Source organism: Parus major, chromosome 17, assembly GCF_001522545.3.
Source record: "Parus major isolate Abel chromosome 17, Parus_major1.1, whole genome shotgun sequence".
NCBI classification, from domain to species: Eukaryota; Metazoa; Chordata; class Aves; order Passeriformes; family Paridae; genus Parus; species Parus major.
In genome coordinates this window covers 9,471,471-9,495,668 of record NC_031785.1, presented here as the reverse complement: position 1 = coordinate 9,495,668, position 24,198 = coordinate 9,471,471, and the positions used below count along the sequence as shown (strand labels likewise).

At 48.2% G+C, this 24,198-nt stretch overlaps 1 protein-coding gene across 4 annotated transcripts; it reads left to right on the top strand.

Moving 5' to 3' along the window:
• The first annotated feature begins 180 nt into the window (after nt 1-180).
• On the top strand, nt 181-23,279 carry FKBP15 (FKBP prolyl isomerase 15). 4 transcript variants are annotated; one of them, XM_033518334.1, is made up of 30 exons: nt 181-314; nt 1,591-1,700; nt 2,003-2,087; nt 2,630-2,699; nt 3,997-4,071; nt 5,112-5,210; nt 5,595-5,744; nt 6,420-6,488; nt 7,321-7,464; nt 7,883-8,028; nt 8,997-9,045; nt 9,736-9,855; nt 10,058-10,151; nt 10,501-10,604; nt 11,230-11,323; nt 11,690-11,799; nt 12,168-12,278; nt 12,895-12,989; nt 13,577-13,679; nt 15,366-15,398; nt 15,647-15,818; nt 16,668-16,804; nt 17,110-17,265; nt 17,665-17,817; nt 18,116-18,208; nt 18,616-18,726; nt 19,509-19,616; nt 19,799-20,508; nt 20,906-20,996; nt 23,220-23,279. In XM_033518334.1, exons 1-30 carry the CDS (start codon nt 256-258, stop codon nt 23,271-23,273), a joined length of 3,705 nt encoding a protein of 1,234 aa, XP_033374225.1. In that variant the 5' UTR covers nt 181-255; the 3' UTR covers nt 23,274-23,279. The 4 variants fall into 4 exon arrangements, with proteins under 4 accessions (XP_033374225.1, XP_015500369.1, XP_015500371.1 ...); XM_015644883.2 differs by having other exon boundaries at nt 21,684-23,278; XM_015644885.2 differs by lacking the exon at nt 5,595-5,744 and having other exon boundaries at nt 21,684-23,278.
• The last annotated feature ends 919 nt before the right edge of the window (nt 23,280-24,198 follow it).

Here is a 24,198-nt window from a genome sequence, read left to right as displayed (position 1 = left end):
CCCATCAGCCCCGCTCCTACGGCAACCCCTAAATTCCCGCCCTCCGCCGCGGCCGCTAAGCCCCGCCCCCTTCGACGTGTCCATGCAGGCTCCGCCCGTGACGCGGCACCCGAGCCCCGCCTCTCTGTCACGTTAAGCCCCGCCCCATAAGCCCCGCTCCCTGTGACGTAGCGCGGAGTCCCCGCCCCGCTCGGTGCCGGTGCCGCCGGGCCGTAAAGTGCCGCCGCCGCCCGCCCGTCCCCTCCCCGGCGGTCAATGGCGATGTTCGCGGCGGCGGAGGAGGACGACGCCGATTTCCAGTCCCCGGCCAGCGGGTGAGCGCCGGGGTTGCGGCAGGACACTCTTCCCCGCCGCCGGGAGGGCGTGGCGGCCCGGACAGGCCGCGGGGCCGTGGCCCCGGTGAAGGCCCGCGGCTGTGAGGGGCGGGCAGGCCGCTCCCTGTGCGGCCGGGCCCGGGGCTGTCCTCCTGTGACCGGGGGTGCCGCCGGGGCAGTGCCCGCTCCTGTCCCGCCGCGGGAGCGCTGTAGGGGCAGCCCGGGAAGGCTCCGGCTGCCGGCGGGGCTCGGTGCGGGCCCCCGGTGTGCTCGGGGCTGGGGCTCTGGCGTTTGAGACCCCGCCGTGCTCGGGGACCCCTCCCGCAGGGGTGGGGCAGAGCCGCTCCGGGGTCGCCAGGGCAGAGAGGACTCGGTGTTTCCACTTAAAAAAGGAGTGGAAGTCCCTAAAGTGCCGCTCCGGAGCTGTTTCCCCGCCGCTGGCTCCTCCCAGGCGCTTCGCCAGGGCTCCACTTGGATCGTGTCTGTGTGCAGCACATCCAGGTTTTTGTATTGCTGACTTGTTGCTGCTCCAAGAGCTGCCATTCCAGCTCTGTGTGCTCCCCACCACCTTCCAAGAGCTTCTCTCCAGCGGCTCTTATAAACTAATTCTCCTTATAGAAAATTTCCTTGTTTTTAAAAGACGATTCACTGACAGTGGTGTCATCCTTTGTTTGAATTATTCCCTTGCCCCGTGATATCAGGAATAGGTTATACACACACACACATATATAAATATATATATGTATAATCTCATAATTTGCCTTGAAGCAGTGACATTGCAAACAGTGTATCCTGAAGGAATAACCTGCAGCTTTAAGCCCTCTGCCCTTACCTGGGAGAGATCCTGCCATTTTAAAGTTTAATGGGACAATGTGTTTCCTAGACTTTAAAAAGAAAACAAAACCTCCTGAATGGTGGCTTCTCTGTCACTTATCATTTTGGATATTACAAGAATCAGCTATTTTATGTGAAGCTAGTTCTAGTCATTGCTTCAAAGTAAGTTCTTCTTTTTTGTGTGGTTTCAGTTCTTAAAGCTTCAGTCGATTTGTGAGGAACTGAAACACAATTGCACTACTTTCCCAGCCTCTTCATCTACAAGTTCTGCCTATTCAAAATTAAATAGTTGATTAGTATAAAGCAACTTAGCCTGCAACCCTTTGTTTACTTCCATAGTGATGGTAAACACTTTGTATTTGATATAACTTCTAGTTAAGGGTGTTCATTATGTATAATGCCTGTGTTAAATAAGGTTAAATGGTTTTATTTCCCTTTCTAGAGCCAGATTAGCCTCTCTCTTTGGCTTGGATCAAACAGTCTCAAGCCAGGGAAATGAATTCTTCCAGTTCACTGCACCAAAGCAGCCCAAGAAGGGTCAGACAGCAGCTGGTGAGTAACCAGGCTTGAGAGTGGGGAGCACACTCAGCAGCACGTGTGTATGGGAAGAACAAGGGCCCCTGTAAAGAGCAGCAAAGCAAATAATTCCCTGAGCTTTCCTCAGTGATGCTGTTCTCCAGTGCCTTCCTACACCTGGATCTTCAACTGGCCTTGAGTGACTTTGGAACACAAGTCTTAGTTTCTTTGTAATTTCCTACTGGAGTTATTTTTCCTTGGGGGAAGGGACATGTTGTGGTGGTGCCACCACTCAGTCCTGTGCCTCTGACAGCTGTCCCTGATCTCTGTCCCCACAGGCCAGGCCCAGAAGGCACCAGTGGCCCCGGCAGCCTCAGGAGCCCCCTCAGTGTTGGTGGCCACCGCGGTGCTCGCGTATCGATAGTAAGTGACTTCTGCATGACCTGTCCCTAGCCCTAGAGGGGACAGATTTCTGAGCGAGTGGGAAGAGACAGTTGTCTTCAGACACAGCTACATGGCAGAAATTCTGCAAGGCAATGGAAGTTTCTGCTCAAGAACAGTTTTGATTGCTGCTCTGCAGCTCTGGGTGAGGCAGTTCTGAGATAAAGAGCGATTTGTGGGTCTGGCTGTGGCTGGGAGCTGTGTCCTGGCTGCTGGGCTGAGCTGTGCACTGCTTCAGGAGGTTCTATCAGATGCTTGTGGCTCATGCATTTGAGAATTGAGGCATGAGCAGAGTGAGAGCACTGAAACTGCCTGTTTGATGCTGCCATCATGGAAAAACGCTTCTGCCCTCTGAGCGGTTTTCAACTCATTCCACAATGTGTGCTCTTGACTGTGGGCAAGCAGGAATGTCTCTAAGATAAGCAAGGCTGCCTGACATTTTATGCCTGAGGAAAGGGATCTGAACTCTAAAGAATTCTGAGTTAGGGACAGTTGTGCAGCTGAATGTCTCCCTTATTTTGCAGTACAAATGGGCAGTACTTGAAGCAAGGCAAGTATGGAGCAGCTGTAGTGGGGAACCACACTGCCAAAGAGGTGAGAGACACTTCCTTCTCTAACTCTGCCATGCTGAGGGCTCACTGCTATGAGATGGTGTTTCTGTGAGCTCTCCAGGGGTTTTGCTTTTGATGTTGTTCTGCTGCCTGGGTGTCCTTGGGACTCCACCTTGGTGATATCTTTCTTTCCTGAAGTGAAAGAAGTGGAGATGGACACAAAGGAAAATTCTATCCAGCAGTACAGAGATGCTTTGCTTAAGTTTTTTACTTTTGGTATCAAAAACATCTTCCCAAGTGTTCCATGAAGAACACAGGACTGAGGTGCCCAGTAAATTGCTGTGTTTGGAAGCTGCTTTAAAAACTCTTACCCATCTCTGGTGTTGTTATTTGTGATGTTCCATATCCCCCAAGTCCTCATTCATGTCTCACTAAGTTGCTTCTGCTTTGGCAAGAGCAAAATAAATCTTAATTTGGTAACTAAATTCCTGAGTCAGTGATCTGGGAAGTGTTGAGCTGTGTTCTAGGGGAGCTGGGGAGGACAGGAGTGTAGGAGGAAGCTGAACCAGCTTTCCTCAGGCTGCCTGTGTGATATCACATCCAGCTGGCCCAGTTCACCACTGAGCTGTGTGCAGTGCAGGTGCACAAAGGAAAACACATTTCCTTAGTAGGTTTTGTTTAGTAGAGCCAAATATGTCAATAAATCTCATATCTGTGTTGTTTAGTACTTGGAAATCTCCCTGTAACTCAGTCTGGTATATGCCAATAGGTTTATGCAAAGAAAGAAGATTACACACACAAACTTATTTAGGCTGGATATTAGGGAAAAAAAATCTTCCCAAAAGGATGATCAGGGCCTGTCACAGCTGCCCAGGGCAGTGGTGGAGTCCCCATCCTGGAGGGGTTTAAAAGCCATGTGGATGTGGCACTTGGGGACATGGGTCAGTGGTGGCCTTGGCAGTGCTGGGGGAATCATCTTGGATGTCTCTTCCAACCTAAAGGACTCTGTGATGGTTTGATACCATGTGTGGTGAGTTTGTATGTGGAAGGGTTAGTGCACCATCTTTTTCTGCTGTAACTGTGAAAAATGTGGAATTAATTAAAGCATTTGTTTATTATAAAACAATGAGTTTGACTTGCTTGGTTGCTGAATAAAGCCCTTGAGAATAAACCAGTTTTAATAAGTGTCACAAAACTGTGTTAAGTATTTTTGCTGTGGTATATTTTACAAATAAATACTGAGCCTTAGGCTCTGCATGTGACAAAGCACCGTAGAATTGAAAATGTTTTAAGTTGCTGGTTTTGTTCTTTTTCCTTGTCTAATTCCTTGTGGAATCCAGTACAGGATCCTCCTTTACATCAATCAGCAGCAACAGATCACCTCTGCAAGGATCCACCCAGGCTTCGTGCTCACGGTGAGACTCTGGCTTAGAAAAACATCTTGGGATTTTAGGCTGGCTCTAAAATTCTTCCTGAAGCCTTGGTTTGTAACCTTTGAGATCAAACATCTGAGTGACAGAGCAGGAGGTGTCCCAGTGTGACTGTCCTCATGCATTGCACAAGAGGCTGTGACAGCTCCCTTTTGCAGAGCACCTCCTCAGGAGATTTCCAAACCAAGGCCCATGTAGGAGGTAAATTATTACCTGTGCTCACAGAGCTGTTTGGGGTTTGCAGCCCTGGAATGGATAAAACTGGCTAAATTCCTTTTGCTGGGAATTTCTAGTTAAGTATCTGAGAGAATACAACTGAGTAAGCAGAAGGAAATGAAAGCAAGGAAATGTTTTCTCTCAGAAAATTTTCACTCAGCATTTTCCTGCTGTTGAGGACAATCTGGGGCGTTGTGAGCTCTAAAATGGGATCTCTCAGGAAGTTGGTTTCTGCCAGTTTTACAGAAAATTGATGTGTTGGTTTACTGTTCTTAGCTTGTCATCAGATGGCATCAAATTTCTTGGTATGAGAGATAGAAATTTCATTCCAAAATAATGAAATTTCTGCCCCAGCTTAGACCTTACTCTAGTTTTATAAGCACATTCTTGAAAAATAAATGGGTTTTATAGTCACTTCTGATGATGTGGGTTTAGAAGTGAACAAGAAGTGACTTCTCCAATTGATTCTGGAAGCCTAAATAACAATAAACTATGAAATGTAAATTACTTGCACTTAAAAATTCTCTGTATATATTAAAGAACCATGCTTCGAGGAAGTTTCTGAAAGGTTTCACCTTCCTGTGTGAACTGCAGCATCTAGGAAGAAGTTAATATTTGTTCACATATTGGAGTTATAATAATTCTTCCATGATAATGAGCCCATAAATAAAAGCTAATTCTGAATTTGGGCAGTAGAACAGCAAGGTTCTTCCTGATTAATTTTTGTAGCTCTTATTTTAAGCTTCTTTTGGATGTGGGTTTTTTAGTTGATATAATGCCTAAGATAGAACTGATTTCCTCTCCCACAGGTTCAGCCCAACAATTACAGCACGTTCTACGATGATCACAGGCAAAACTGGTCCATCATGTTTGAGTCAGAAAAGGCAGCAGTGGATTTCAGCAAGCAGGTAACTGCTCACCTCTGGGCCAGGCAGTTCTTGATGGCTGGTTTACTGCAGGGCCAAATCAAGTTTTATTGTCACTGGAGTACAGCTTTGAGTGTCTGCATAACTGTGATGGAGACAGATTTGAGAGGAGCCTGCCCTGTGTTTTGGTCATTAAAACCAATCTCTTCCTGGCAGGGAGCCTGTTGCTTCTCAAGATTCTCAAACACTGCATATCAATGGTTCTGTAGAGCAGAGGGTGTTCAATCAGCAACATCAGGAGACGTTGAATGCCCTGGGAGTGCATTTCTACTGTGGGCTTGATCAGTAAAGTGAGGAGCACGTCAGATTCATGAGTGGGGCTTGTCCATTAAAGGCCAGAGACACTGCCAGGCTTTCCCTCTGCAGGTGTGCCTTGCCAAATGCAACAGCTCCCCAGCACTGGACTCAGTCCTCTGCCAGGATCTCCTCCTGGGAGAAGGGCAGGGAGTGGAAGGAGGAGACTCCCTGGAGATTGCCTATACAGGATGGCTGTTCCAGAACAATGGGCTTGGACAGGTAAAGACATTTCTGCCACCTCCTGAGTGGGACAGTCCCTGGCAGGAACCTGCACATGCAGCATAGCACTGGTGTTGATGTTGAAGGTATACTTTGGGCATTTATGGCACTGTAAGTGAGGTTATAGGTATTGCCTATAGAATATTAAGGGATTCTGGCATATTAAAAAAAAATTCCTCACTGAAAGGGTTATTGAGCATTGGCACAGGCTGCCCAGGGCAACAGTGGAGTCACATCCCTGAAAAAGTTCAAAAACCATCTGGATGTGTTGCTTGAGACATGGTTTTGTGGTGAATAGGGCAGTGCTGGGGGAATGGTTGGACTTGATAATCTTAGAGTGCTTTTCCAACCTTAACCATTCTATTATTCTATTACTGTTGGGGGGAGGTGATTGAAATACTTTTAAACTTCTGTGGGCACTCTTACACTTGAATAATTCATGTTGTGTTTTGCTTGACCCAGTCCTGTCCTAAAGCAGGTCTGAAGTCTGAGTCTCCAGTTAAGGAAATGGACTAAAGCTCTGTCTTACAGCTGAGAATTAATTTTGGTATTGGTGGGATGGGAAATAGCATTTAACCAGTGGTTCTAGGAGTTTATGGAATGTGTAAAGCAGTGTTCAGAATCTTGAAACAGTTGGGAAATCCACATATTTTGTGTTCTTGTTCAACTCTGCAGGTGTTCGACTCTAATGTTAACAAAGACAAGCTGCTGCGGCTGAAGCTGGGATCTGGAAAGGTCATCAAGGTACAACTTCTGGCACTTTCATTATAATAATTGAAGTTTCAAAGCTTTGAATTACTGCAGATCTTGTTCAGAATTCATACATGCTATTTCTGTTTAATTTATTAGCAAACACTGTGTGACAGTGGCTCACTCAAGCTTTGCACAATAGAGTCCAGTCTCCTTTTCTCTATCACTGTAGACAGGAGTTGTCCTCTTCAGTAAAAAGGAAACTTCCTGTTTTCAGGAGCTGGGGTTTTATTGTCTTTGGGTTTCTGGAAGTCACTTAATCCATTCCCTTGTTCTTGAGGAACCCTATTTCTAAAGGAAATGATTTTTCATCCAGGTGTTGTAATACTCCCATATGTTATCCCATAAAATCAAGGCTTGAGTCAGAGATGCTTTTGTTCAGGTCACTTCCATGGTCTGAGTAATTAATGTATGACATGTATAATTCATATATGACCTGTTACAAACTGTCTTTTATTAAGGATGTGCTATTTGTCTACTTCATTTGTTTTATCCTGTCTCTTACTGTTTTCTTTGGTTGCTTTGTAAATCTAACCAGAGCAATTGAGATCTCTTTGGAGTCCAGTTCTTCCCCAGAATGTTGAGTGAGGTTGCCACTGTTTGGTGGAGCTGCATCTTTATTATTAATTTAACACTGGAATTTACAGCTGGCTGTCAGGAATATTGCAAGACAAAGGTTTAGTGCTTCACAATGAAAATAAACAGGATTTTGCAAGAATCTCTCTATATGTGTTTTGAAATCTTTGCCTGAAGTTGTCTTAATTGGGGTAAATAATGTCACTGATCCAACTGTTGCTTTCTCTTCTGTTGTCTTTGCAAACCAAAGGGTTGGGAAGAGGGAATGCTGGGCATGAAGAAAGGAGGGAGAAGATTCCTCATCATTCCTCCAGCCTGGGCCTACGGGGCTCAGGGTGTGGCTGGTCGTGTCCCTGCAGACTCCACTTTGGTGTTCGAGGTGGAAGTCAGGAGGGTGAGCATCTGCTGCCAAATGTTTCCATTTGTTTTGTGACTGCAAAGGGGCATCCTGCTGTTAGTGTGAGAACTCCAGCTCAGAAAGGGTTAGAAACCTCAGCAAGATGTGTTATCTTTAATTCAAACAAACAAACCAACCCAAAACAGAACCCTAAACCCAGAAAATCCCTCAAGGCTGTTTGTCTGTTGTAACTGTCTTGGGATCTTTTAGTTGTCTTATTTGTGAGTCACTTGGGAAAACAAAATACTGTGGGAGGAATGAGAGGATGTCAAGACTCAGCTTCTCCAGCTCTGAATCAATTGGCTGCTTTTCCTTGAGGTGCAGGAGCTTCACAGGCAGTGCCATCACAAATAAATTGATGAAAGTTTTTACAGGAACCCAGAAAAACATCCTTTTTTGCTTCATGCTTTTTAAGGTGAAGCTGGCAAAGGAGTGCTCTGGTTCAGATGGGCTGAGTGTCAGTTCAAGGGATTCCCCTGCACCTTCTCCAGTTCCCAGCTCAGATGGCTTCTCTTCAGACTCTGGTTTAGTGCCTCCCTCCACAATCCCTCCAAAGCCTGGGTAAGAAGCAGCATGGCTTGAACAACTTTTTGTGTTAAGGCTGCTGATGCCCATCAGCACAGTGCTGCACTAGCACATCATCTGGTAAATGTGGAGCCTCTGTGCCAGCTCAGTGCCCAGTGACAGAGCACTGCTTGCTAACAGGACTTGCTGGAATTTTCTGCTTGAGTGCTGACTTCCAGATTAAAGCAGCTGGAATGGGCTCCAGTGAGGGAAGTCATTCCTCTCCAGCATTCCTGAGATCCAGTGCTATTGAGCTGTCTCATCTCAGCTGGCATCATTGTCATCAGTTTGAACCTTCAGTCTCCACAGCTCCCTGAAAAGAGGGGTAGCCAGGTGGGGCTGGGTTCTTTTCCCAGGTAAATGGGGAGAGCAAATCATCTCTAAGTTACTCCAGGAGAGGTTAATGCTGGATATTAGGAAAACCTTCACTGATAGAATGGTCAGGCTTTGGCACAGGCTGCCCAGGGTGGACTTGCCATGCCTGGAGGTGTTCAAAGAATCCAAATGTGGCACTTGGGGATGGGGTTTAGTGCTGAACATGCTGGGGTTGGGTTAGTGGTTGGTGACTCAACCTTAGATGTCTTTCCCAACCTTAACAATTCTATGTTCCATTCCTTAAATGGATCAGTCACCCTTTTTAGGGAGTCCAAATAAGTGCTGCACTTGTTGCCATAAGTAGTTTGTTGTTGGACTTGGTTAAAATTATTTATATCAGATTGTGGTTGTTAAAGCAATCAACAAAATGATCTTTCTATAATGACCTGTTCCACTGGGCCATAGTGGTGTCCTGAACATATCTACAGACCACACTGCAAAGAATGTTCCAGAAGTGTAGGCTAAAAGAAATGCTCATGGTGTGAGAAAACAGCTTTCCTAGGGAGAGGTGTATTTAACAGTATTTATACATCAGAATGTTGGCTCCTGAATTCCTCCTGGTTAATCTCCACACCTGTTTGGCTTTGCAGGGAGCCAGCTGTTCGGGCCAAGTCCAACTCCATCAGTGAGCAGCTTGCAGTAAGTGCTGGCTTTTCCTAATTTGAAGCCTGAGTAGAGAGGTTTTATTTTCCCCTTAATCATTGGGTACTGCTGAAGATAAAGTGAGCATCATGCAAGGCACAGGAATGTTCACCTTACAGCAGCTTAGGGCCTTGTTTTTGAAGGAATTTATGGTTGGACTTGATGATTAATGGTTGGACTCCATGGCCTTAAAGGTCTTTTCCAACCTTAATGATTCTGTGATTACCAAGACCTGAGGAACCCCAGCCCCAGTTCCTACTATTAAATGCAAAGTGACTTAGATCATATGGATGTTCACAAGACTGGTTATCTTTTGAGATAAATGGACAAATTTTAAACAGATAACAAAGGAATTGGGACATTCAGAATAAGTTTATAGAGCTGCATGAGAAGACTTTGTGTCTCCAGACAGAAAAAGCTGCTAAGCAGCTTCCTGAACTTTTCTCGTTGGTGTTTTTAGCAGGGATAGATTTTTCTCTGTAGTGACAGCACTGTCATTTGAGAAAGAGGATATATAAAACAAACCATATTAACAATCCTGATGCTACCTTGTGTGCTTGAAGAGTGGATTTTCAAACAGTCATCGATAAATTGAGTCAAAATTCAGTCAGGGATTTAGAAGTGTTTGTAACACCTTTTAAAAGCCTGTGCTGAGACAAAAGAAGAGTAACTAAATGTTTCTTTTAGAACCCAGATGTAGCAAAGGCAAAGCTGATTTCTCGGATGGCCAAAATGGGACAGCCCATGCTGCCTTTCCTTGCTGGGACAGCAGGGAGTCAGCTGGACTCCAGTGACTCGGAAATAGAGGTACCAGTGTGACTCTTGTTGCTTTTCCTACACTGGGGGTTGCTTAAAGTGGGATCTGTAGCAGTGGCTCTGCCCTTGTCCAGGGAAATCTGCTCTGGTTCTGTGTCAGAAAGGTTCCACTTGGGTTCCTGGGGTAATTCTTTGTCTCAAGGCTGTTGGCTTGGTCTTTGGTGTTTCTTGTAACATGCAGAAATGTTTTTAGGATCCCAATACTCTGAGAGGAACAACACAGCCAGTGGCTTCAAGCAGACCCTCCCAGCCAGCTCAGGCAGTGCTGCCCACAGTGTCCACACAAGGTAACGTGCTGGGGAGCTGCTGCACTCCCATCCCACTCCTTGAGGGCTGTGGGAACAGAGGATTCCTTCCAGGAACTGAAATATGAACTGAAAGCTTCTGATAAGGCTTGCTGATCCACGAGCCACTAATCCATGGAGCACAAGACAATCCTTGGAGTGTTTCTTCATTATGGTCTTGTGCTTGAGGAAGAGCAGCCACCATGCCTGAGCTTTTGTCTATTTAGAGTGTTGTTTTTGGTTTTGTTTTTTTTTTTTGCCATTTCACACTAGGTGAATTAAACTCTTTGAAGAATTTAATTTTTATTAATTTCAGCTTTATAGCATGCTGAATTTATTTCTTCCTTTTCAGTACCTCAAGCATCTGGTGCTGCACCTTCAGTATCTTCTGCTGCTTTAATTCCTGCAACAGTCCAGCCCCATTCAGCTCTGCCTGGAGGAGCACAGGGCTTTCAGGTACCAAAATGAAATCAAGGAGAATATTGGCACTTCTGTCCTTTCTCCTGAGTCTTCTCCATTGCTGGGGGTAAGGACTTTGACATAAGGATGAGAATTCCAGGCTGTTTCCTGTGGCTCTTTGGCATTCTCAGGTTTTCATCTTATGCCTCTTAAAATTTATTTTAAAAAGGCTAATTTTCTGTTTATGATGGGTTTTTAAACTAAGGATGAACCAGGCTTTGTTAATACCTGGGTTTGTAGTGGATACAATAAAAACTTCCACCTTCTTCAGCAATGAGCAGTTAAGTTGCCATCAAGTTGTGTTGTGCTTTTTGAGCCCTTTTTAGGAAATAACTTTGTTCAAATTAACAAAACTTCAGAGGGGGTTGATCTCTGACTCTCACAAATGTAGGGTGAGATAGTTTTGCTGAAATTTAAGTGAGGATGGGAACTAACCCTCAAAAGAAGAGTATTGTTTTGCTTTCACAGTAACTGTTGTGTGTTTTGACTTTCCAACTCCTTAATTCTTGGCTTTTTTTCTTTCCAAATCTCATCCTTGCTCTTGGGCTCAAAAAAATATTAAACTGTGAGGAAATGGGGAAATGGAAAAACACATTCTAACCTATTGAACTTGTCCTGCAAGGCATATCCAGGAGTGGCATTTGCTTACCCCCAAGCTACTGCATCTGCCTCTCAACTCCAGCCTGTGGGTCAGATGTATCCTGTTCCTTACCAAGGTATGTTTTAAAAGGTACCTGCTTCTCACAGGGCTGCAACACCTGAAGTTTGTGATGATGATTTATAGCTATGGTAGCACTGGGCTGTTTCACAAATGCTTATTTTTTAATACCAAATGAGGACAAACATTTCCCAATAAATACCCATCTCTTTCCTACCTTAAAGAGTTTTGTGCATTGTGAAAGGGGCTGGAATTTCTGTGTCTTCCTAAGACTGGGCATTACTAAAGGAGTTTGGTAGATGGTGCTTCCAGTTACAAATAAAACTGGCTTTCCTGGTGGCAGGCTTGATTCTCTCCAGCTTTTGCTGTGTCTCTGTGCAGGTATTTGACCTTGTCACTATAATCTCTCTCCTTCCCCTTCAAGCACCTGGAGACGTCACTTCCTTTTTGATGACAGAAGCTCGGCAGCACAACACTGAAATCCGACTGGCTGTGAGCAAAGTTGTGGATAAAATGGATCACCTGGCTGCCAAGGTATGACCTGCTCAGGACATTTCTGCTCTCCAGGTGTGCTGAGAGCAGTTGGCTCCATTTAAATGCCTGCATTAAGTGATACAGTAAATGAGCAAAATTCTAATATTATCACACCTTCAAGAGCCAGCAGTTCAGCTGCTGTGTAAAAACAAAGCTTAGGCTTAGGGAAAGGTGCTGTCCTCCCATCTTGAACATCATGTGGTGCATTGTTTGGAGGGATTCCCTGCCCTCTGGGAGGTGTCACACTTGATTCAGTGCCTGTTCCCTGCAGTTGAGCAGAGGGAGCAGTGAAATTCCTCTTTGCACGTGACTCTCACCTGCACCCATAAATTCATTTCAAATGGCTTAAGAATGGTTTGTCCCTGCAGGTGGAGGAGCTGAAGAAGCAAAGCACTGCCAACAGCTCCCTGCTGCCTGGCATCTCCTCTGTCACTATGGAAGCCTCCATGATCATGAGCAACATCCAGCGCATCATCCAGGTGAGCATGGCCAGCCTGGTTTCACTTCCACCAGGAGCTGGGGCTCACAGTGTTTATCCCTAATGAGAGCAAGTGTCCATCCACCCATGGGTTCTGGTTTTGTGTGGCCAGAATGAGGATGAGACTTAAAATTATTTCCATCCCTCTTTCCCCTCCAAAAAGCTCTTCTCAGCATTTTGGGGTTTGGGTATTTTCTGAGTCAGAGTTGTGGGTGTTTAATAGGCCTTGACAAAAGGTTCATGTGGGGGAAGTTCAGCTTCTCAAGCCATTATGAACTGAACCCTCAGTCTCCAGAAGAATCATTTCACAGCTGAAGTACCACATGGTAGAAACCACCTGGTTTTACTATTCACTACTTAATTTTATGCTTTGAAGCAGCAGCCTTAAAAACTTGGGGTTTGTGGGTAAAAAAGTCAGCCAGACACAATATTTTCTAGAATGTGATTTGGCAGCTGCTGTCCTGTGCCAGGATTCTGCCAGCTGTGGCACGGTGCCTTCCTGGGCTGTTACCACAGAAGGGCTGAGCCTCACCACTGTCCTGCATCTGTGCAAAACAAAGCTTTAGGAACTGCTGCAAGGAAATCTGAGTAAGCTGAATATTTGTGCTGTGCTGTAGGAGAATGAGAGACTGAAGCAGGAGATATTTGAGAAGAGCAGTCGGATTGAGGAGCAGAATGAGAAGATCAGTGAATTGATTGAACGAAACCAGAGGTAAGGGCTGGGAGCCACATTGCATTTCCAGACTCTCCAGCTTACACTTGGGCATAACTGAGGGGTGTTTGTTAGGAGACAGCCATATTCTGATATTTTAAATTGTTTTCTAAGGTATTAAAAGTGTGGGGTTCCTCCCCTTCTGTGCAGGGTTATCCCTAAAACTCTGATCTACAGTAAACATGAATGTGTAAAGGGGGAACAAAATCCCTCGTGCTGTCTGTGAGCACACTTGCCCTGCTTCTGGGAGTTGCTTTATTTTTGCTTTTTAGTGAGGTGAAGAAATTGTAGGGGATGTGGTGCCCTTTGTGAAGTTCAGCTGATACCAAGTTATCAAAAGTCTTGGAGCATGAGACATTTTCAGAGAAGTGAAGCACTTATCCCAGCTGATAAAAATCTCTGCTGTGCCAGGCCCTCCCACCCCTCTAAGATCAGCCTTTTAGTCCAGCACATCTGTAAAATTGTCTGGGACTTGTCCTGAATTCAGCAGAGAAGTTGTGTGCTTTGGAATGTCCCTTTTTCTGTCGGAGCCCTTGGCTCCCAGCCCTGTGTTTCCAGGAATGCCCATGGAGTCTCCCTGTTCACAGGTACGTGGAGCAGAGTAACCTGCTGATGGAGCAGAGGAACCACTCCCTGCAGACAACAAATGAGAACACACAGGCAAGAGTGTTGCATGCAGAGCAGGAGAAGGTAATGGTGGCATGAACAAAGCCAGGGTTCTCACATTAAAATAAGCATTAAAACAAGCTGAAGCCTTGTTAGTCAAGGGAGTTTTCTTAGCAGGCAGCTGCAGTTCTGAACTTTGTTTGGAGAAAAAAAATTGAATGTTTTGATGGCTTTCATGACCAAAGCATCACAGAGAATTAAAGCATTTCATGCTGTCATAACTTTAATATTCTTAGCTTGTAGGAAAGTGTCTGATTTGTTGCTAACTGTAGGCATGTGGCCAATGTGTTGTAGAAATGTGTATCACAGGGCTTTTGAGTTGGAAATTCTTCAGTTATTTAGTTGCACTGACAGTTCCAGAAGAGTTTTATTCCTCCTATATAACTGATATAGAGTTACATAGAATATAGATACAAGAAAAATATTCCCTACTGGAGTTTCTTTATTGTACTTTTGTGCTTTTTTTAAATGCTGATCAGAAGTTGTTTGTTTCTCCCAGTTACACATTGTGCTTTTATGACAGGAACTGTTGGGAAATAGCTTTTAAACCAGTGAAATGCATTTATGCATGGCTGCATATCCTGAAGCATTGCTGTAGGCCAGCCTAGCCCAGGAGTGCTGCTCTGGCTCTGATATTGCATGGTGCCTGCTCTGCTTTCCCAAGCACTGGCTTTGTAAATCACACCAAGTTCAGTCTTGCTCTGTGCTCTCCTGCTGAGTTGCCTCTCTCCAGCTCAAGTGTGAGGTGAAAAATGCTTCCTCTGCCTGAGAACCAAACTTGGTGCACCTAAAGCTGACCAGAACTGCAGCTTTCCAAAGTGTGGTAAAGAGCAGAGCAGGGAAGGGGGCTGCTCTTCCACCCCCAGCCCAGGCTGCACACCCACAGCACACAGGAGTGTGAGAGATTCTAACCAGGAATAAGTGAGACTGAAATAATAAATTAAATTTCTTTCTCAGTGAGGACAACATCCTGCTGGTACAATTAAACTTGGGGAGGAATCATCTTTTGGAAGTATAAGATTCTTAGGAGTCTTCTGGGCTTCTTATCTTCAGCAGGACCCTACTGACTGAGCAGTCACTGCCCAGGGATGATGTTACATGAACAGGCTTCAGGCCAGGCCAGGAAAGTCCTGACTTGCACTGGGAGATTTCCTTGTTTCTGTGGGAGTATTGACTGTAAACATGAAGGCAGGAATTCCTTCCTCATCCCTTTATCTAACCCAGCTTGCCCTGGGACTGCAGTCAGTGGATCCCTAGGGACAGACAGAACCAGAGGGAAGAGGGACTGGAAGCTGTTTTATCCATTGTTTACACACAGATAGGCACTTGGCTTTTTTTGGTTGTACCAGGATCACTGAGGTGTTGGGAACTCACTGCTTTTGGGTTGTGGATCTTTGGCCCTGGCAGAGCAAGTCACAGCTGTAGTTGAAGTCATTGCCCACCACTGGAGTGCAGGTCACACCCAGGGCTGCTCCCACCTCTGGTGTGTGACCTACCCTAAGGATACCTTTAGTGTCTTTCTTTTTACATCAGGCTTCACTCCCTTTTTCTGTCTAAGCTTTTACAGTTCTTGGAGAAATTTAAAGGCTTCTCTGGCATGCCTTAGGCTCCTGTTAATGAAGCATTTTGCTTTTCTGCTGATGAATGCCACTGCCTTTCAAGTTGTGTTCTTAACTCTTCCTGTTTCCTGTCACTGCTTTCTCTTCCCAGCACATGCTGCCAGTGGATCGGGGCTGGGACCAGGTGAGGCAGTGTCTGCTGACTGTGTAGATGGTAGATGAGGTTGTTGGTGGCCTCATGCAGCTTTCTAGTCAGTCTGGACAAAAGTGACATGGCAAAAAAGTCATTGTTGCCTCCTCAGTCTGGACATGTCTTCCCTGATAAGGCCTCCAAGCCTTTTCCAGCTCTTCCTGAGAGAACAGTTCTGCTGCTTCCTCACACATTTCTTTTTTTTCCCTTCTCCTTTTCCCCTGCTCCATTTTGTGCTGCAGGCCAAAGTTGCAGAGGAGCTGGCAGCTGCCACAGCCCAGGTTTCCCAGCTGCAGCTGGAGCTCACTGCCCACCAGAAGAAGGAGATGGAGCTGAGGAAGCAGCTCTCCTGTGCTGTGCAGGATGCAGAGAGACAGGAGGCACAGCTCAACAAGCTGCAGGCACAGGTGGCAGGTGAGGCTGCTCCTGCCTGTCCCTGAGAGCTCCTTCATGGCTCTTTTATCAGGCATAGGTTTTTCCTGTCTTGTTGGGTATCTTTCTGCTTTCCCTTGGATCAGTTTCAGGGGATGGAAGAAGGATATGGATGCACTGACATATCTGAGGGAAGTGCATCCTTGTCACCACTGAAGGCAAAGTGGGATGACTCAACCAACAAAATCATCCTTTTATAGGGATGCCTTTTGTAGAGCAATCTCTTGGATTTTCTGTCTAACATCCTGCAGAGCAGCCAGGGATGTTCCAGTCAAAAGTTGAGATAAACATGAAGTGTTCATTCATTCCTCTGTGCTGGGCACTGCTGTGGCCCCACCCTGAAATCCTGGGGTCACTTCTGGACCCCACATGATGAGAAGGATGTTGAGAAAGGACATGGAGCAATTCCAGGAAAGGGAAAGGAGCTGGGAAGGGGCTGGAGCCCCAGGAGAGGCTGAGGGAGCTGGGAAAGGGGCTCAGCCTGGAGAAAAGGAGGCTCAGGGGGCCCTTCTGGCTCTGCACAAGTCCCTGACAGGAGGGGACAGCCAACATGTCCCTGCTCCCAGGGAACAGGGACAGGAGAGGGAACGGCCTCAAGTTGTGCCAGTGGGAATTTAAGTTGGATGTTAGGAAAAATGCCTTCACAGAAATGGTTGCAAAGCATTGGAACAGGCTGCTCTTGATAAACTCTAGTCCCCACTGCAGGCACAAGCAGAATTGTTGACTGCACTGTACAGGAGACCCTGTTCCTCCCCATCAGCCCCCAAAATGTGCTTCCCTGCAGTGGGAGTTGCACCCAAACTCACAGGGAAATGTGGGGGTTGTTTGCAGAGCTGCAAGAAGCCTCTCAGGACACTCAGAGCAAGTTCAAGGCTGAGAAGCAGAGCCGCAAACAGCTGGATATGAAGATTGCAGCACTGGAGGAGGAGCTGACAGACCTGAGAGTGGAAAAGGAGACTCTGGAAAGGGTATGTCCAGTGCCAGCAACAGAGTTTCAGTTGTTTACTGAAGGTTAACCCAAGATTCTTATTTATAAGTATGTAAGTTAAGTAAATCTTGACTCATCTGCAGGCTGGTGGGTCCTTTGTGTTTATGTGGGGTTTAATTTATTTAATGTCTTACCCAGTAATGTGTCAGCCTTCCTTACCTCTGAGATAACCTCAGCTTGATTTCAAGTGATGAAGTTCCCTGCCCAAAGAACCTCCTTCTGCCTGAGGGAAAAGATCTGCTTTGGTGCAGTCTGGCCTATTCTGTGTCATGTTCTGTATTGCAGAATCTTGCAGAGAGGAAGAAGAAATCCCTCTCAGAGAGAGCTCAGGCAGAGGAGGAGATGGAAGAAGTTCGCAGGTCGTACCAGCAGGAGCTGGACAAGCTCCGGCAGCTCCTGAAAAAGGCCCGGACCTCGACTGACCAGGCAGCAGCAGAGCAGGTGAGCAGCCAGGGGAGCTGCTGCTCCAGGTCTGGAGGGCTTGTGGGAACCTAGAGGTAGGAAATAATGTGAAAATGCTCAGGTAGGGGAAGAATGAAAGTGTTACCTGCTTGAATTCATGGGTTAGTGTCAAACTGGGGAAAGGAGAGGCACCAAATTGAGATTGTAGTAGAGAGAATATGGGACTTGTGAGGAGTGGAAGGTTTAGAAATATGCCAAGAGGTCTGAAATGTGATCCAGACCTGGCCAGTCTGGGGGTTTGTGGCTGGAGCTGAAGTGAGAGGTTTGGGTAGGAGCTGGTGGCAGGTGCTGGGCTGCCCTCTGTGGGTGTCCACCTCATGTGCAAACACAGATTGTGTGTGTGTGTGTTCCTGATGGTCTCTCTTATGCCATGGGCAGCTGTCAGTGATCCAGGCCGAGCTGGAATCTCAGTGTGAAGCCAAATGTGAGCGTGCCCTGGCCTCAGCCAAGGAGCAGCACGCCCGGCAGTGCCAGGAGCTGTGTGAGCAGAGGGACTCCCTGCAGCACCAGCTGGCCCAGCTGGAGGAGAAGGTAAAGGGCTGTTCTCTATTGCTGTAATGGGCACTAAATATCAGGAGCTGTAACCAACAGTCCTCTCCCACCTATTTGGGGCTTGACTTTGTAATTTCATGCCTCTTGTGGAGCTTGATCTTGTCCAGCTGCAGTTGTTCTGTTTATGGAGGAGGGAGAGCAAAGGTGCTGATAGTGCTGAACTACAGCAACATCTTCCACTTCCCTGCACTGTCCTGAGTGGCTGTTGGTGGGCAGAGGCTGTTTGGAGTGGGTGACACTGCCAGGGGCTGTACCTGCTCTGACTCTTGTGTTTCAGCTCACAGCACTCAAACACTCGAAAAAAGCAGAGGAGCAAAAATTGTCTGAGGTTCAGCAACGTTTGGAGGAACTGGAGCCTATCCAAGAGAAGGTAAAGGAATGGGAACTGGATGGGAATGAGTGCAGGGAACACCAGCCCCAGGCTAGTCCAGAGTAATGTGGATGGGAGTTCCAGAATATGGTAGGGAACAATTTCATGTCGTTTCCAGCAAACCAGAACAGGCCCAATAATGAGACCCAGCCTTCATTTCACTGGGATCTCAGTGATGCTGCCCCCACCCATTCTTGGTGGCACTTGAGGAGCTGGTGACACAACTGTGACTCCCCAAGGCTGCCTTGGGTGTCCTTATTTTGGTGCTGTTGCTTTCAGCCAAGTCTTCTGTGACATGCTTAAAACTCCTCTCAGAGTTAGTGCCTCACTAAAACCCTTCCCAAGTGACCCCTTGAGGTGAGGCTGTGGGGTGAGGAGCAGCTCTCAGGGTGGATTTCCCTTGGCAGTACTCAGCCCTGCAGGCAGACGTGGTGGTGCTGAAGGCTCGCTACGAGGAACGGATCCGAGACCTGCAGAAGGATCAGGATGGATCTTCCCCTGCAGACTTCACTGAGCAAGTGAGCTTGACTCCAGTTCTTCTCCTTCCTAAGCAAACGGATTTACCTTGAATTATTTCTCTTTGAACTGACATAAGAAGAAAAAATATATTTTTTCCATAAAGCACTGTGTTTGTAATAACAGTCCAGAGAGGAAGAAAGGATGGGATCTTATCCCAGAATTATGCTCACACAGAATGGTTTGGGTTGGAAGAGACCTTAAAGCTCATCAATTCCACCCCAGCCATGGCAGGGACACCTCCCACCGTCCCAGGAGCTCCCAGCCCTGTCCAGCCTGGCCTTGGGCACTGCCAGGGATCCAGGGGCAGCCCCAGCTGCTCTGGGCACCCTGTGCCAGGGCCTCCCCACCCTGCCAGGGAACAATCCCTGCCCAAAATCCCATCCAGCCCTGCCCTCTTACAGTGGGAACCATTCCCCCTTGTCCTATCACTTCATCTCTTGTAAACAGCCTCACTCCATCCTCCCATTGCTCACTTTTATTTCTTGTTGTTAAAACTCTACATTTGATGTTTAGATTTAAAAACTAAAATAAGTAAGAAGTGCCAGTCTGCCTTGGCTTTGTGCAGCCTGCCTCAGTTTGGGGGGATAGTTGGGGTCATATAGGGTTGCTCTGAGTTAAGGTGTCCTGATGTGTGAGGATTTCTGGTTTGGAAAGTAAATTGAAAAAAAAACCTGTGTGTGTTTGGATTTATTGTTCCTTCCCTTGGAGAATTGCCTGATGTTGAGTGCAGTGCTTCACTTGCTAATGAATTGTATCTGTTTCCTGTCATGCTCTTTTGCAGGTAAAGAAGATAATGAATGGTGTGTTTCAGTCTCTTCGGGGTGAATTTGAGCTGGATGAGCTGTACAGTGGCAGAGCAGTCCTGGGGGTTGTCATGAACACTATCAAGGTATGGCAGTGGTGAGAGGAGAGAGAGTGAGCCTTGGGCTAAAGCCTCAGATCTGTGCTGTGAGACTGAAATAACTGAAGGAGAATTTGTTGTAGGTGGCAAAGCAACCTGGTAGGAGGAGGTGATGCAGGGATCTGTAATGGTTTGTATTTAACCTGTGTTCTCTCTACTCCCCTTTCCAGACTGTGACACTGCAGCTGCTCAACAGGCAGCAGGAGAAGCCAGAAGATGGCAGTGAAAATGAGGAATCTGGCACAGGAGCAGGGAGACAGGAGGGATCACCTGGAGCAAAACCTGAGCACAAAGAGCTGCAGCACAGCCCAGCACAGAGCACTGCAACCCCAGCTGATCCTGGGGAAGCAGCCAGAGGCTCCCTGGAGTTTGAGCAGGAAGGCCAGGCTGTTCCTCACCCTGCCAGGCCCACAGCTCCTGAGGAGCAGCAGGAGACACAGAACAATGGGGGGACAGAGGAAGAGAAAGTTCAGGAGGAGCATCTGTGTCCCACAGCTGATTCCAGCCTGGGTGCTGAGAAGGGACAGCCTGTTCCTGGGCTGGAGCAGAGGCTGGACAGTGTTCCTGTTGGGAAAACTGACCCACAACAGGGTCTCCCTGCAGTGTCTTTGCAGGCAGAAGCTGCAGAACCTTCTGTTCCAGGAGCCAAGCCAGGAGGGGTGGATGAGGCAGCACTTCCAGCACATCCAGCAGGGGAGCAGAAGGCAGAGGAGGCTGTGGGAGGTTTAGAGCCTCCTCCCTTAAATGGGGAGGAAGGGAATGGCACAGACCCATGGGATGGAGCTGGCTCTGAGCAGGAACCTGAGCCAGGCTCAGCTGTCCTGGGAGAAGCTCCAGCATCACAGGAACTGGGCTCCAGCCCCAGGCACACAGATTCCAGGTGAGGGGGGTGCTGGGTGCCAGGGGCAGCTGGGGCTGGGACAGCAGCAGGCCCAGGGCTGGCACAGGGGTGTCCCTGATCAGGACAGCACAGGCTGGGGGCTGCAGCCCCCTCATGGTGCTGGCACTGGCATCAGCCAGGACCTGGCACAGACCAGGCTGCCTGGGGCACATTCCACTGGGAGCAGCCCCAGAGCAGTGGAGAACATTCCCAGGGGAGTGTGCAGTTCCTGTACAGTCTGATCCTGGTGCCTTCCAGGTCCCAGAATTGCCCTGCTGAGCAGTACCTGCCACAAAGGCTTCCCTCAGTGACAAAGCTTTGCCATCTCTCACTAACAGAACCTGTATAAAGCAAATCCCATCCTCTGCTCAGCTGCTCATTCTTTATTTCCTTGCAGCCTCTTTGAGGATGACAACTTCTTTGAAACAGCATCTCCTAGACCACTGAAGCCTCAAGTTCCCTCTGAAGAGGAGGATGAAGAGGAAGTGGTATGTATTTGGGTGTTTGGGACTTTGCTCTGATTGAGGCTCTGTCTGTAGCTTCTCTGTAAAATCCTTCCTGTGGCAGTGGGGGCCTGGCTGAGCTCAGATCCATTCCCTGTGTAAATCAGGAGTGCCTGGGGTTGGTGACTGAGCTGGGCAGGGCTGACTTGGCTGAGGAAGTGATGAGGCTCCTGCTGGCATGAAATCAGTGAGACTTGCCAGGTTAATTGAAGGGTTTTAGTGTTTGGCCCCTCTCCAGTCCCTTTTAGCCCACTTTGCAGTCCCTGCAAGCAGCTCCTGGAGTCATAGAGCCATAGAATCCTCAAGGCTGGTAAAGACCTTTAAGATCATCAAGTCCAGCCATCCATGTAGCATCATTCACCACTCAACCATGTCCTCAAGTACCACATCCACCCATTTTTTGAGTACTTCCAGGGATGGTGGCTCCACACTGCCCTGAGCAGCCTGTGCCAATGCTTTACATTCCTTTCCATCAAGATTTTTTTTCTTGCTATCTAATCTAAGCCTAATCTAAACACTAAACCATCACATGAGAAATAAAAACTTGGGTAATGAGGCTTCTTGTTCCCAGCTCCTCCAAGCTGGCAGAGATTTCAGAGCAGTTTGTGTAGTGATTATGAAATGCCAGGAAGTTGCTGGGGCTGACCAGTTTCCCTCTGCTGTGGCTTGCAGAGCATGAAGGGGCGTCCCCCTCCCGCACCACTCTTTGGTGATGATGATGATGATGACCTGGACTGGCTGGGATGAAGATGTGGCTGCTGAGCCCTCTCCTCTGGGCATGGCCTCTTGCTGTGCTCTGAGCCCTTGGCGAGCTGCACACGTGGGACATTGGGAATGACCAGGGACTTCCCAGCTCTTGTCCTGCAGATGGATGGGGGCTGGCAGCAGGGGGCTCAGCCCCGTTGCTCTGAGCTGCCAAACACTCTCTGGGGTTGGGCTGGGCACAGGAGCCACCCACTGTCCCCCTCCCCTGAGCCCTGGATTCATTAACCTCAAATTTTCTGCAAATAGGAACTTGGTGAAGAGCTTCAGCAGAGCAAGTCTGGCAAGGACCCTGCAGTGGCAACACCCTGTTAAAAAATCAGACTAAAATCTCCCAGTGATCAATGTCTTGGAATATTCCTCTTGGTCCCCAGGGTGGCCTCTCTGGGACCCTACACCCTGTCAGCAGTGTCTGAGCCATGTGGCACTGGAGGTTCTCCCGGGAATCCCAGTCAGGTGTTTCTTGTGAGCCCCTGGCTCTGCACAAGCAGCTTGGGGAGGGCTGAGGTGGTTCAGGTGGGCACTGGCTCAGAGCTGTGGCACAGCTGCTGCTGCACCTTGGAGCTCTGGTAAAGCTTAGGGCCTGAGCAGCTGTGAGGGGTGCAAGGAGCCCAGTCCCTGCTGTGTGTTGGTCAGACACTCACAGGCAGCTCCAGTTCTGTGCCCTGAGCTGAGGTGGTTTTTGCTGGGCTGTGTTTCCCTGGGGGAGCAGCAGCACAGCTCTGGGATGTGCTGTGTTTTTGGGAAGTCCTTCCCCACAGCCCAGCCCCTCTCCCGTGCCTTTGGCTCTGCTGCTGTTGAAGTGTGACCATCCCAGCACCAGTTAAACTGTAGAGAGGGGTGGGACACAAAGCCCAGGTGGGGCTGGGCAGTTTGGGGTGTCACCCTGCACTCTGAGAGGACCAGGAGGGGAAAGGAGTGAGGACAGAGCTGGGCAAACAGCATCAGCCTCTCACAGCACTTTTATTCTCCACTCATGGGCACTAACACACCTTCACCCCAGAAGTCTTTAAAACAAATAAACCCCTTCATAAAATGAAAGGACTTAAACTAATTCTATTAATTCTATGGTTTAGTTTCTATACCTGCCTTTACAGTCTCTGACTGGAATTAGATCTGTGTCCCCCTAAAGGTGATTTCTTGGGAGGAAACACCCAAAGGGCACTGGGTGCTGCTGGCAGGTTCCTGTGCCCCACCCTCAGAGCCACAGATTGCCAAAAGCAGCTGAACTTGGGGCAGAGACCAAAGCCTGTGACAGCCTGAGCTGGGCCTTCCTGGGCATTACTCAGTGCTCAGTTAGGAGGGTGTTTGAAACTGGATTTTCTGGGCATGCTTGTGCTGCTCTGGGTATCAGTGCCCTGATATGGCCTCTGGCCCCGTCCATGAGTGTCCCAGGGGCAATTATTGCTCATACTAACAAGTTCCACTTCTTCTTCCCCATTACAGATAGACACCCTGAGGAATTTGCATTTCACTTCTTGGAAAATAAAGTGCAATTAAACCTGTGTTTTTTTCTTGCAGTGATTTTACTTTAGTCCAGCTTCATCTGTCACCTGAAAACTGACTTAGCTCTGACTTAAATTTGGAATAATTTGATCTAGAAGGTGTTCTTGTCTATTCCTGTTGTTGAAGCCCTCTCCTGGGAAAGGAGAGAAGGTCCCTTTGTGCTCCTGGGGCTCCCACACTGGACTGTGGTGGTCACAGAGGGCACTTGTCTGGTTCCCCTCAGGTTTTAGGAGAGGGGATCTTGAGAATCTCTAGGGTTTTGCAGAGCCCTGTCCCTCCTGAGCTGCTCTGGGACTACAGGATCGCTCAGCTCCACCCTGCCTGGGAGCCCTGAGCAGGGATTTGGGTTCAAGATTTGGAATATTTATCCCCCCATTCAGGCCCAGCAGGAACCATAACCCCTTCCCCACCCTGGCAGCTCCCTCTGCCTCGGCCTGGCCTCAGGGTCCGAATTAACCCTGTGTGTCCTCTGTGCCTGCCTGGGCTGCCGGGAGGTGAAGGGGAGCTCTGGGGCCCCAGGGAGGACGATGCTGCCTCTGGGGCTGTGCTGGGGCTAATCCCGATCCCGGGGGCTGAGCTCTGGCCAGAGGTGGGTGAAGCACGGAGGACTTTGCTGAGGATGTGCCCAAGGGGGTGTTGCTGGGGGCTGGGAAGGAGAGGAGCCCCTGCTCGATCCTGACCCTGGTGCTCAGCCCCTGCCGAGGCTCGAGGACTCACAGAACAACACCCGGACGCGGTGCTGGGCCCATGTCTGGCTTTAATGGCTCGTGTCTCTGATGCCTGAGCTCTTCCCCGGCTGCCTCTTCCCTCTGCGGGCACCGTGCCGGGCTCTCTCCTCCCTTTGGGGTGCCTTGTTACAGCTTCGCCCTCAGGCCAGCACAGCGGGGCCCTTCCCGTCCCCTCAGCCCTCAGCGGGGCC

What these genes read in the sequence shown, in the direction of transcription:
- FKBP15 (XM_015644883.2), top strand. Translation starts at nt 256, where the DNA reads ATGGCGATGTTCGCGGCGGCGGAGGAGGACGACGCCGATTTCCAGTCC. An exon ending in TGCATGCAGAGCAGGAGAAG is followed by an intron (nt 13,680 to 15,365) that starts GTAATGGTGGCA and finishes TTCTCTTCCCAG; the next exon opens with CACATGCTGCCAGTGGATCG. An exon ending in TGGCCCAGCTGGAGGAGAAG is followed by an intron (nt 17,818 to 18,115) that starts GTAAAGGGCTGT and finishes CTTGTGTTTCAG; the next exon opens with CTCACAGCACTCAAACACTC.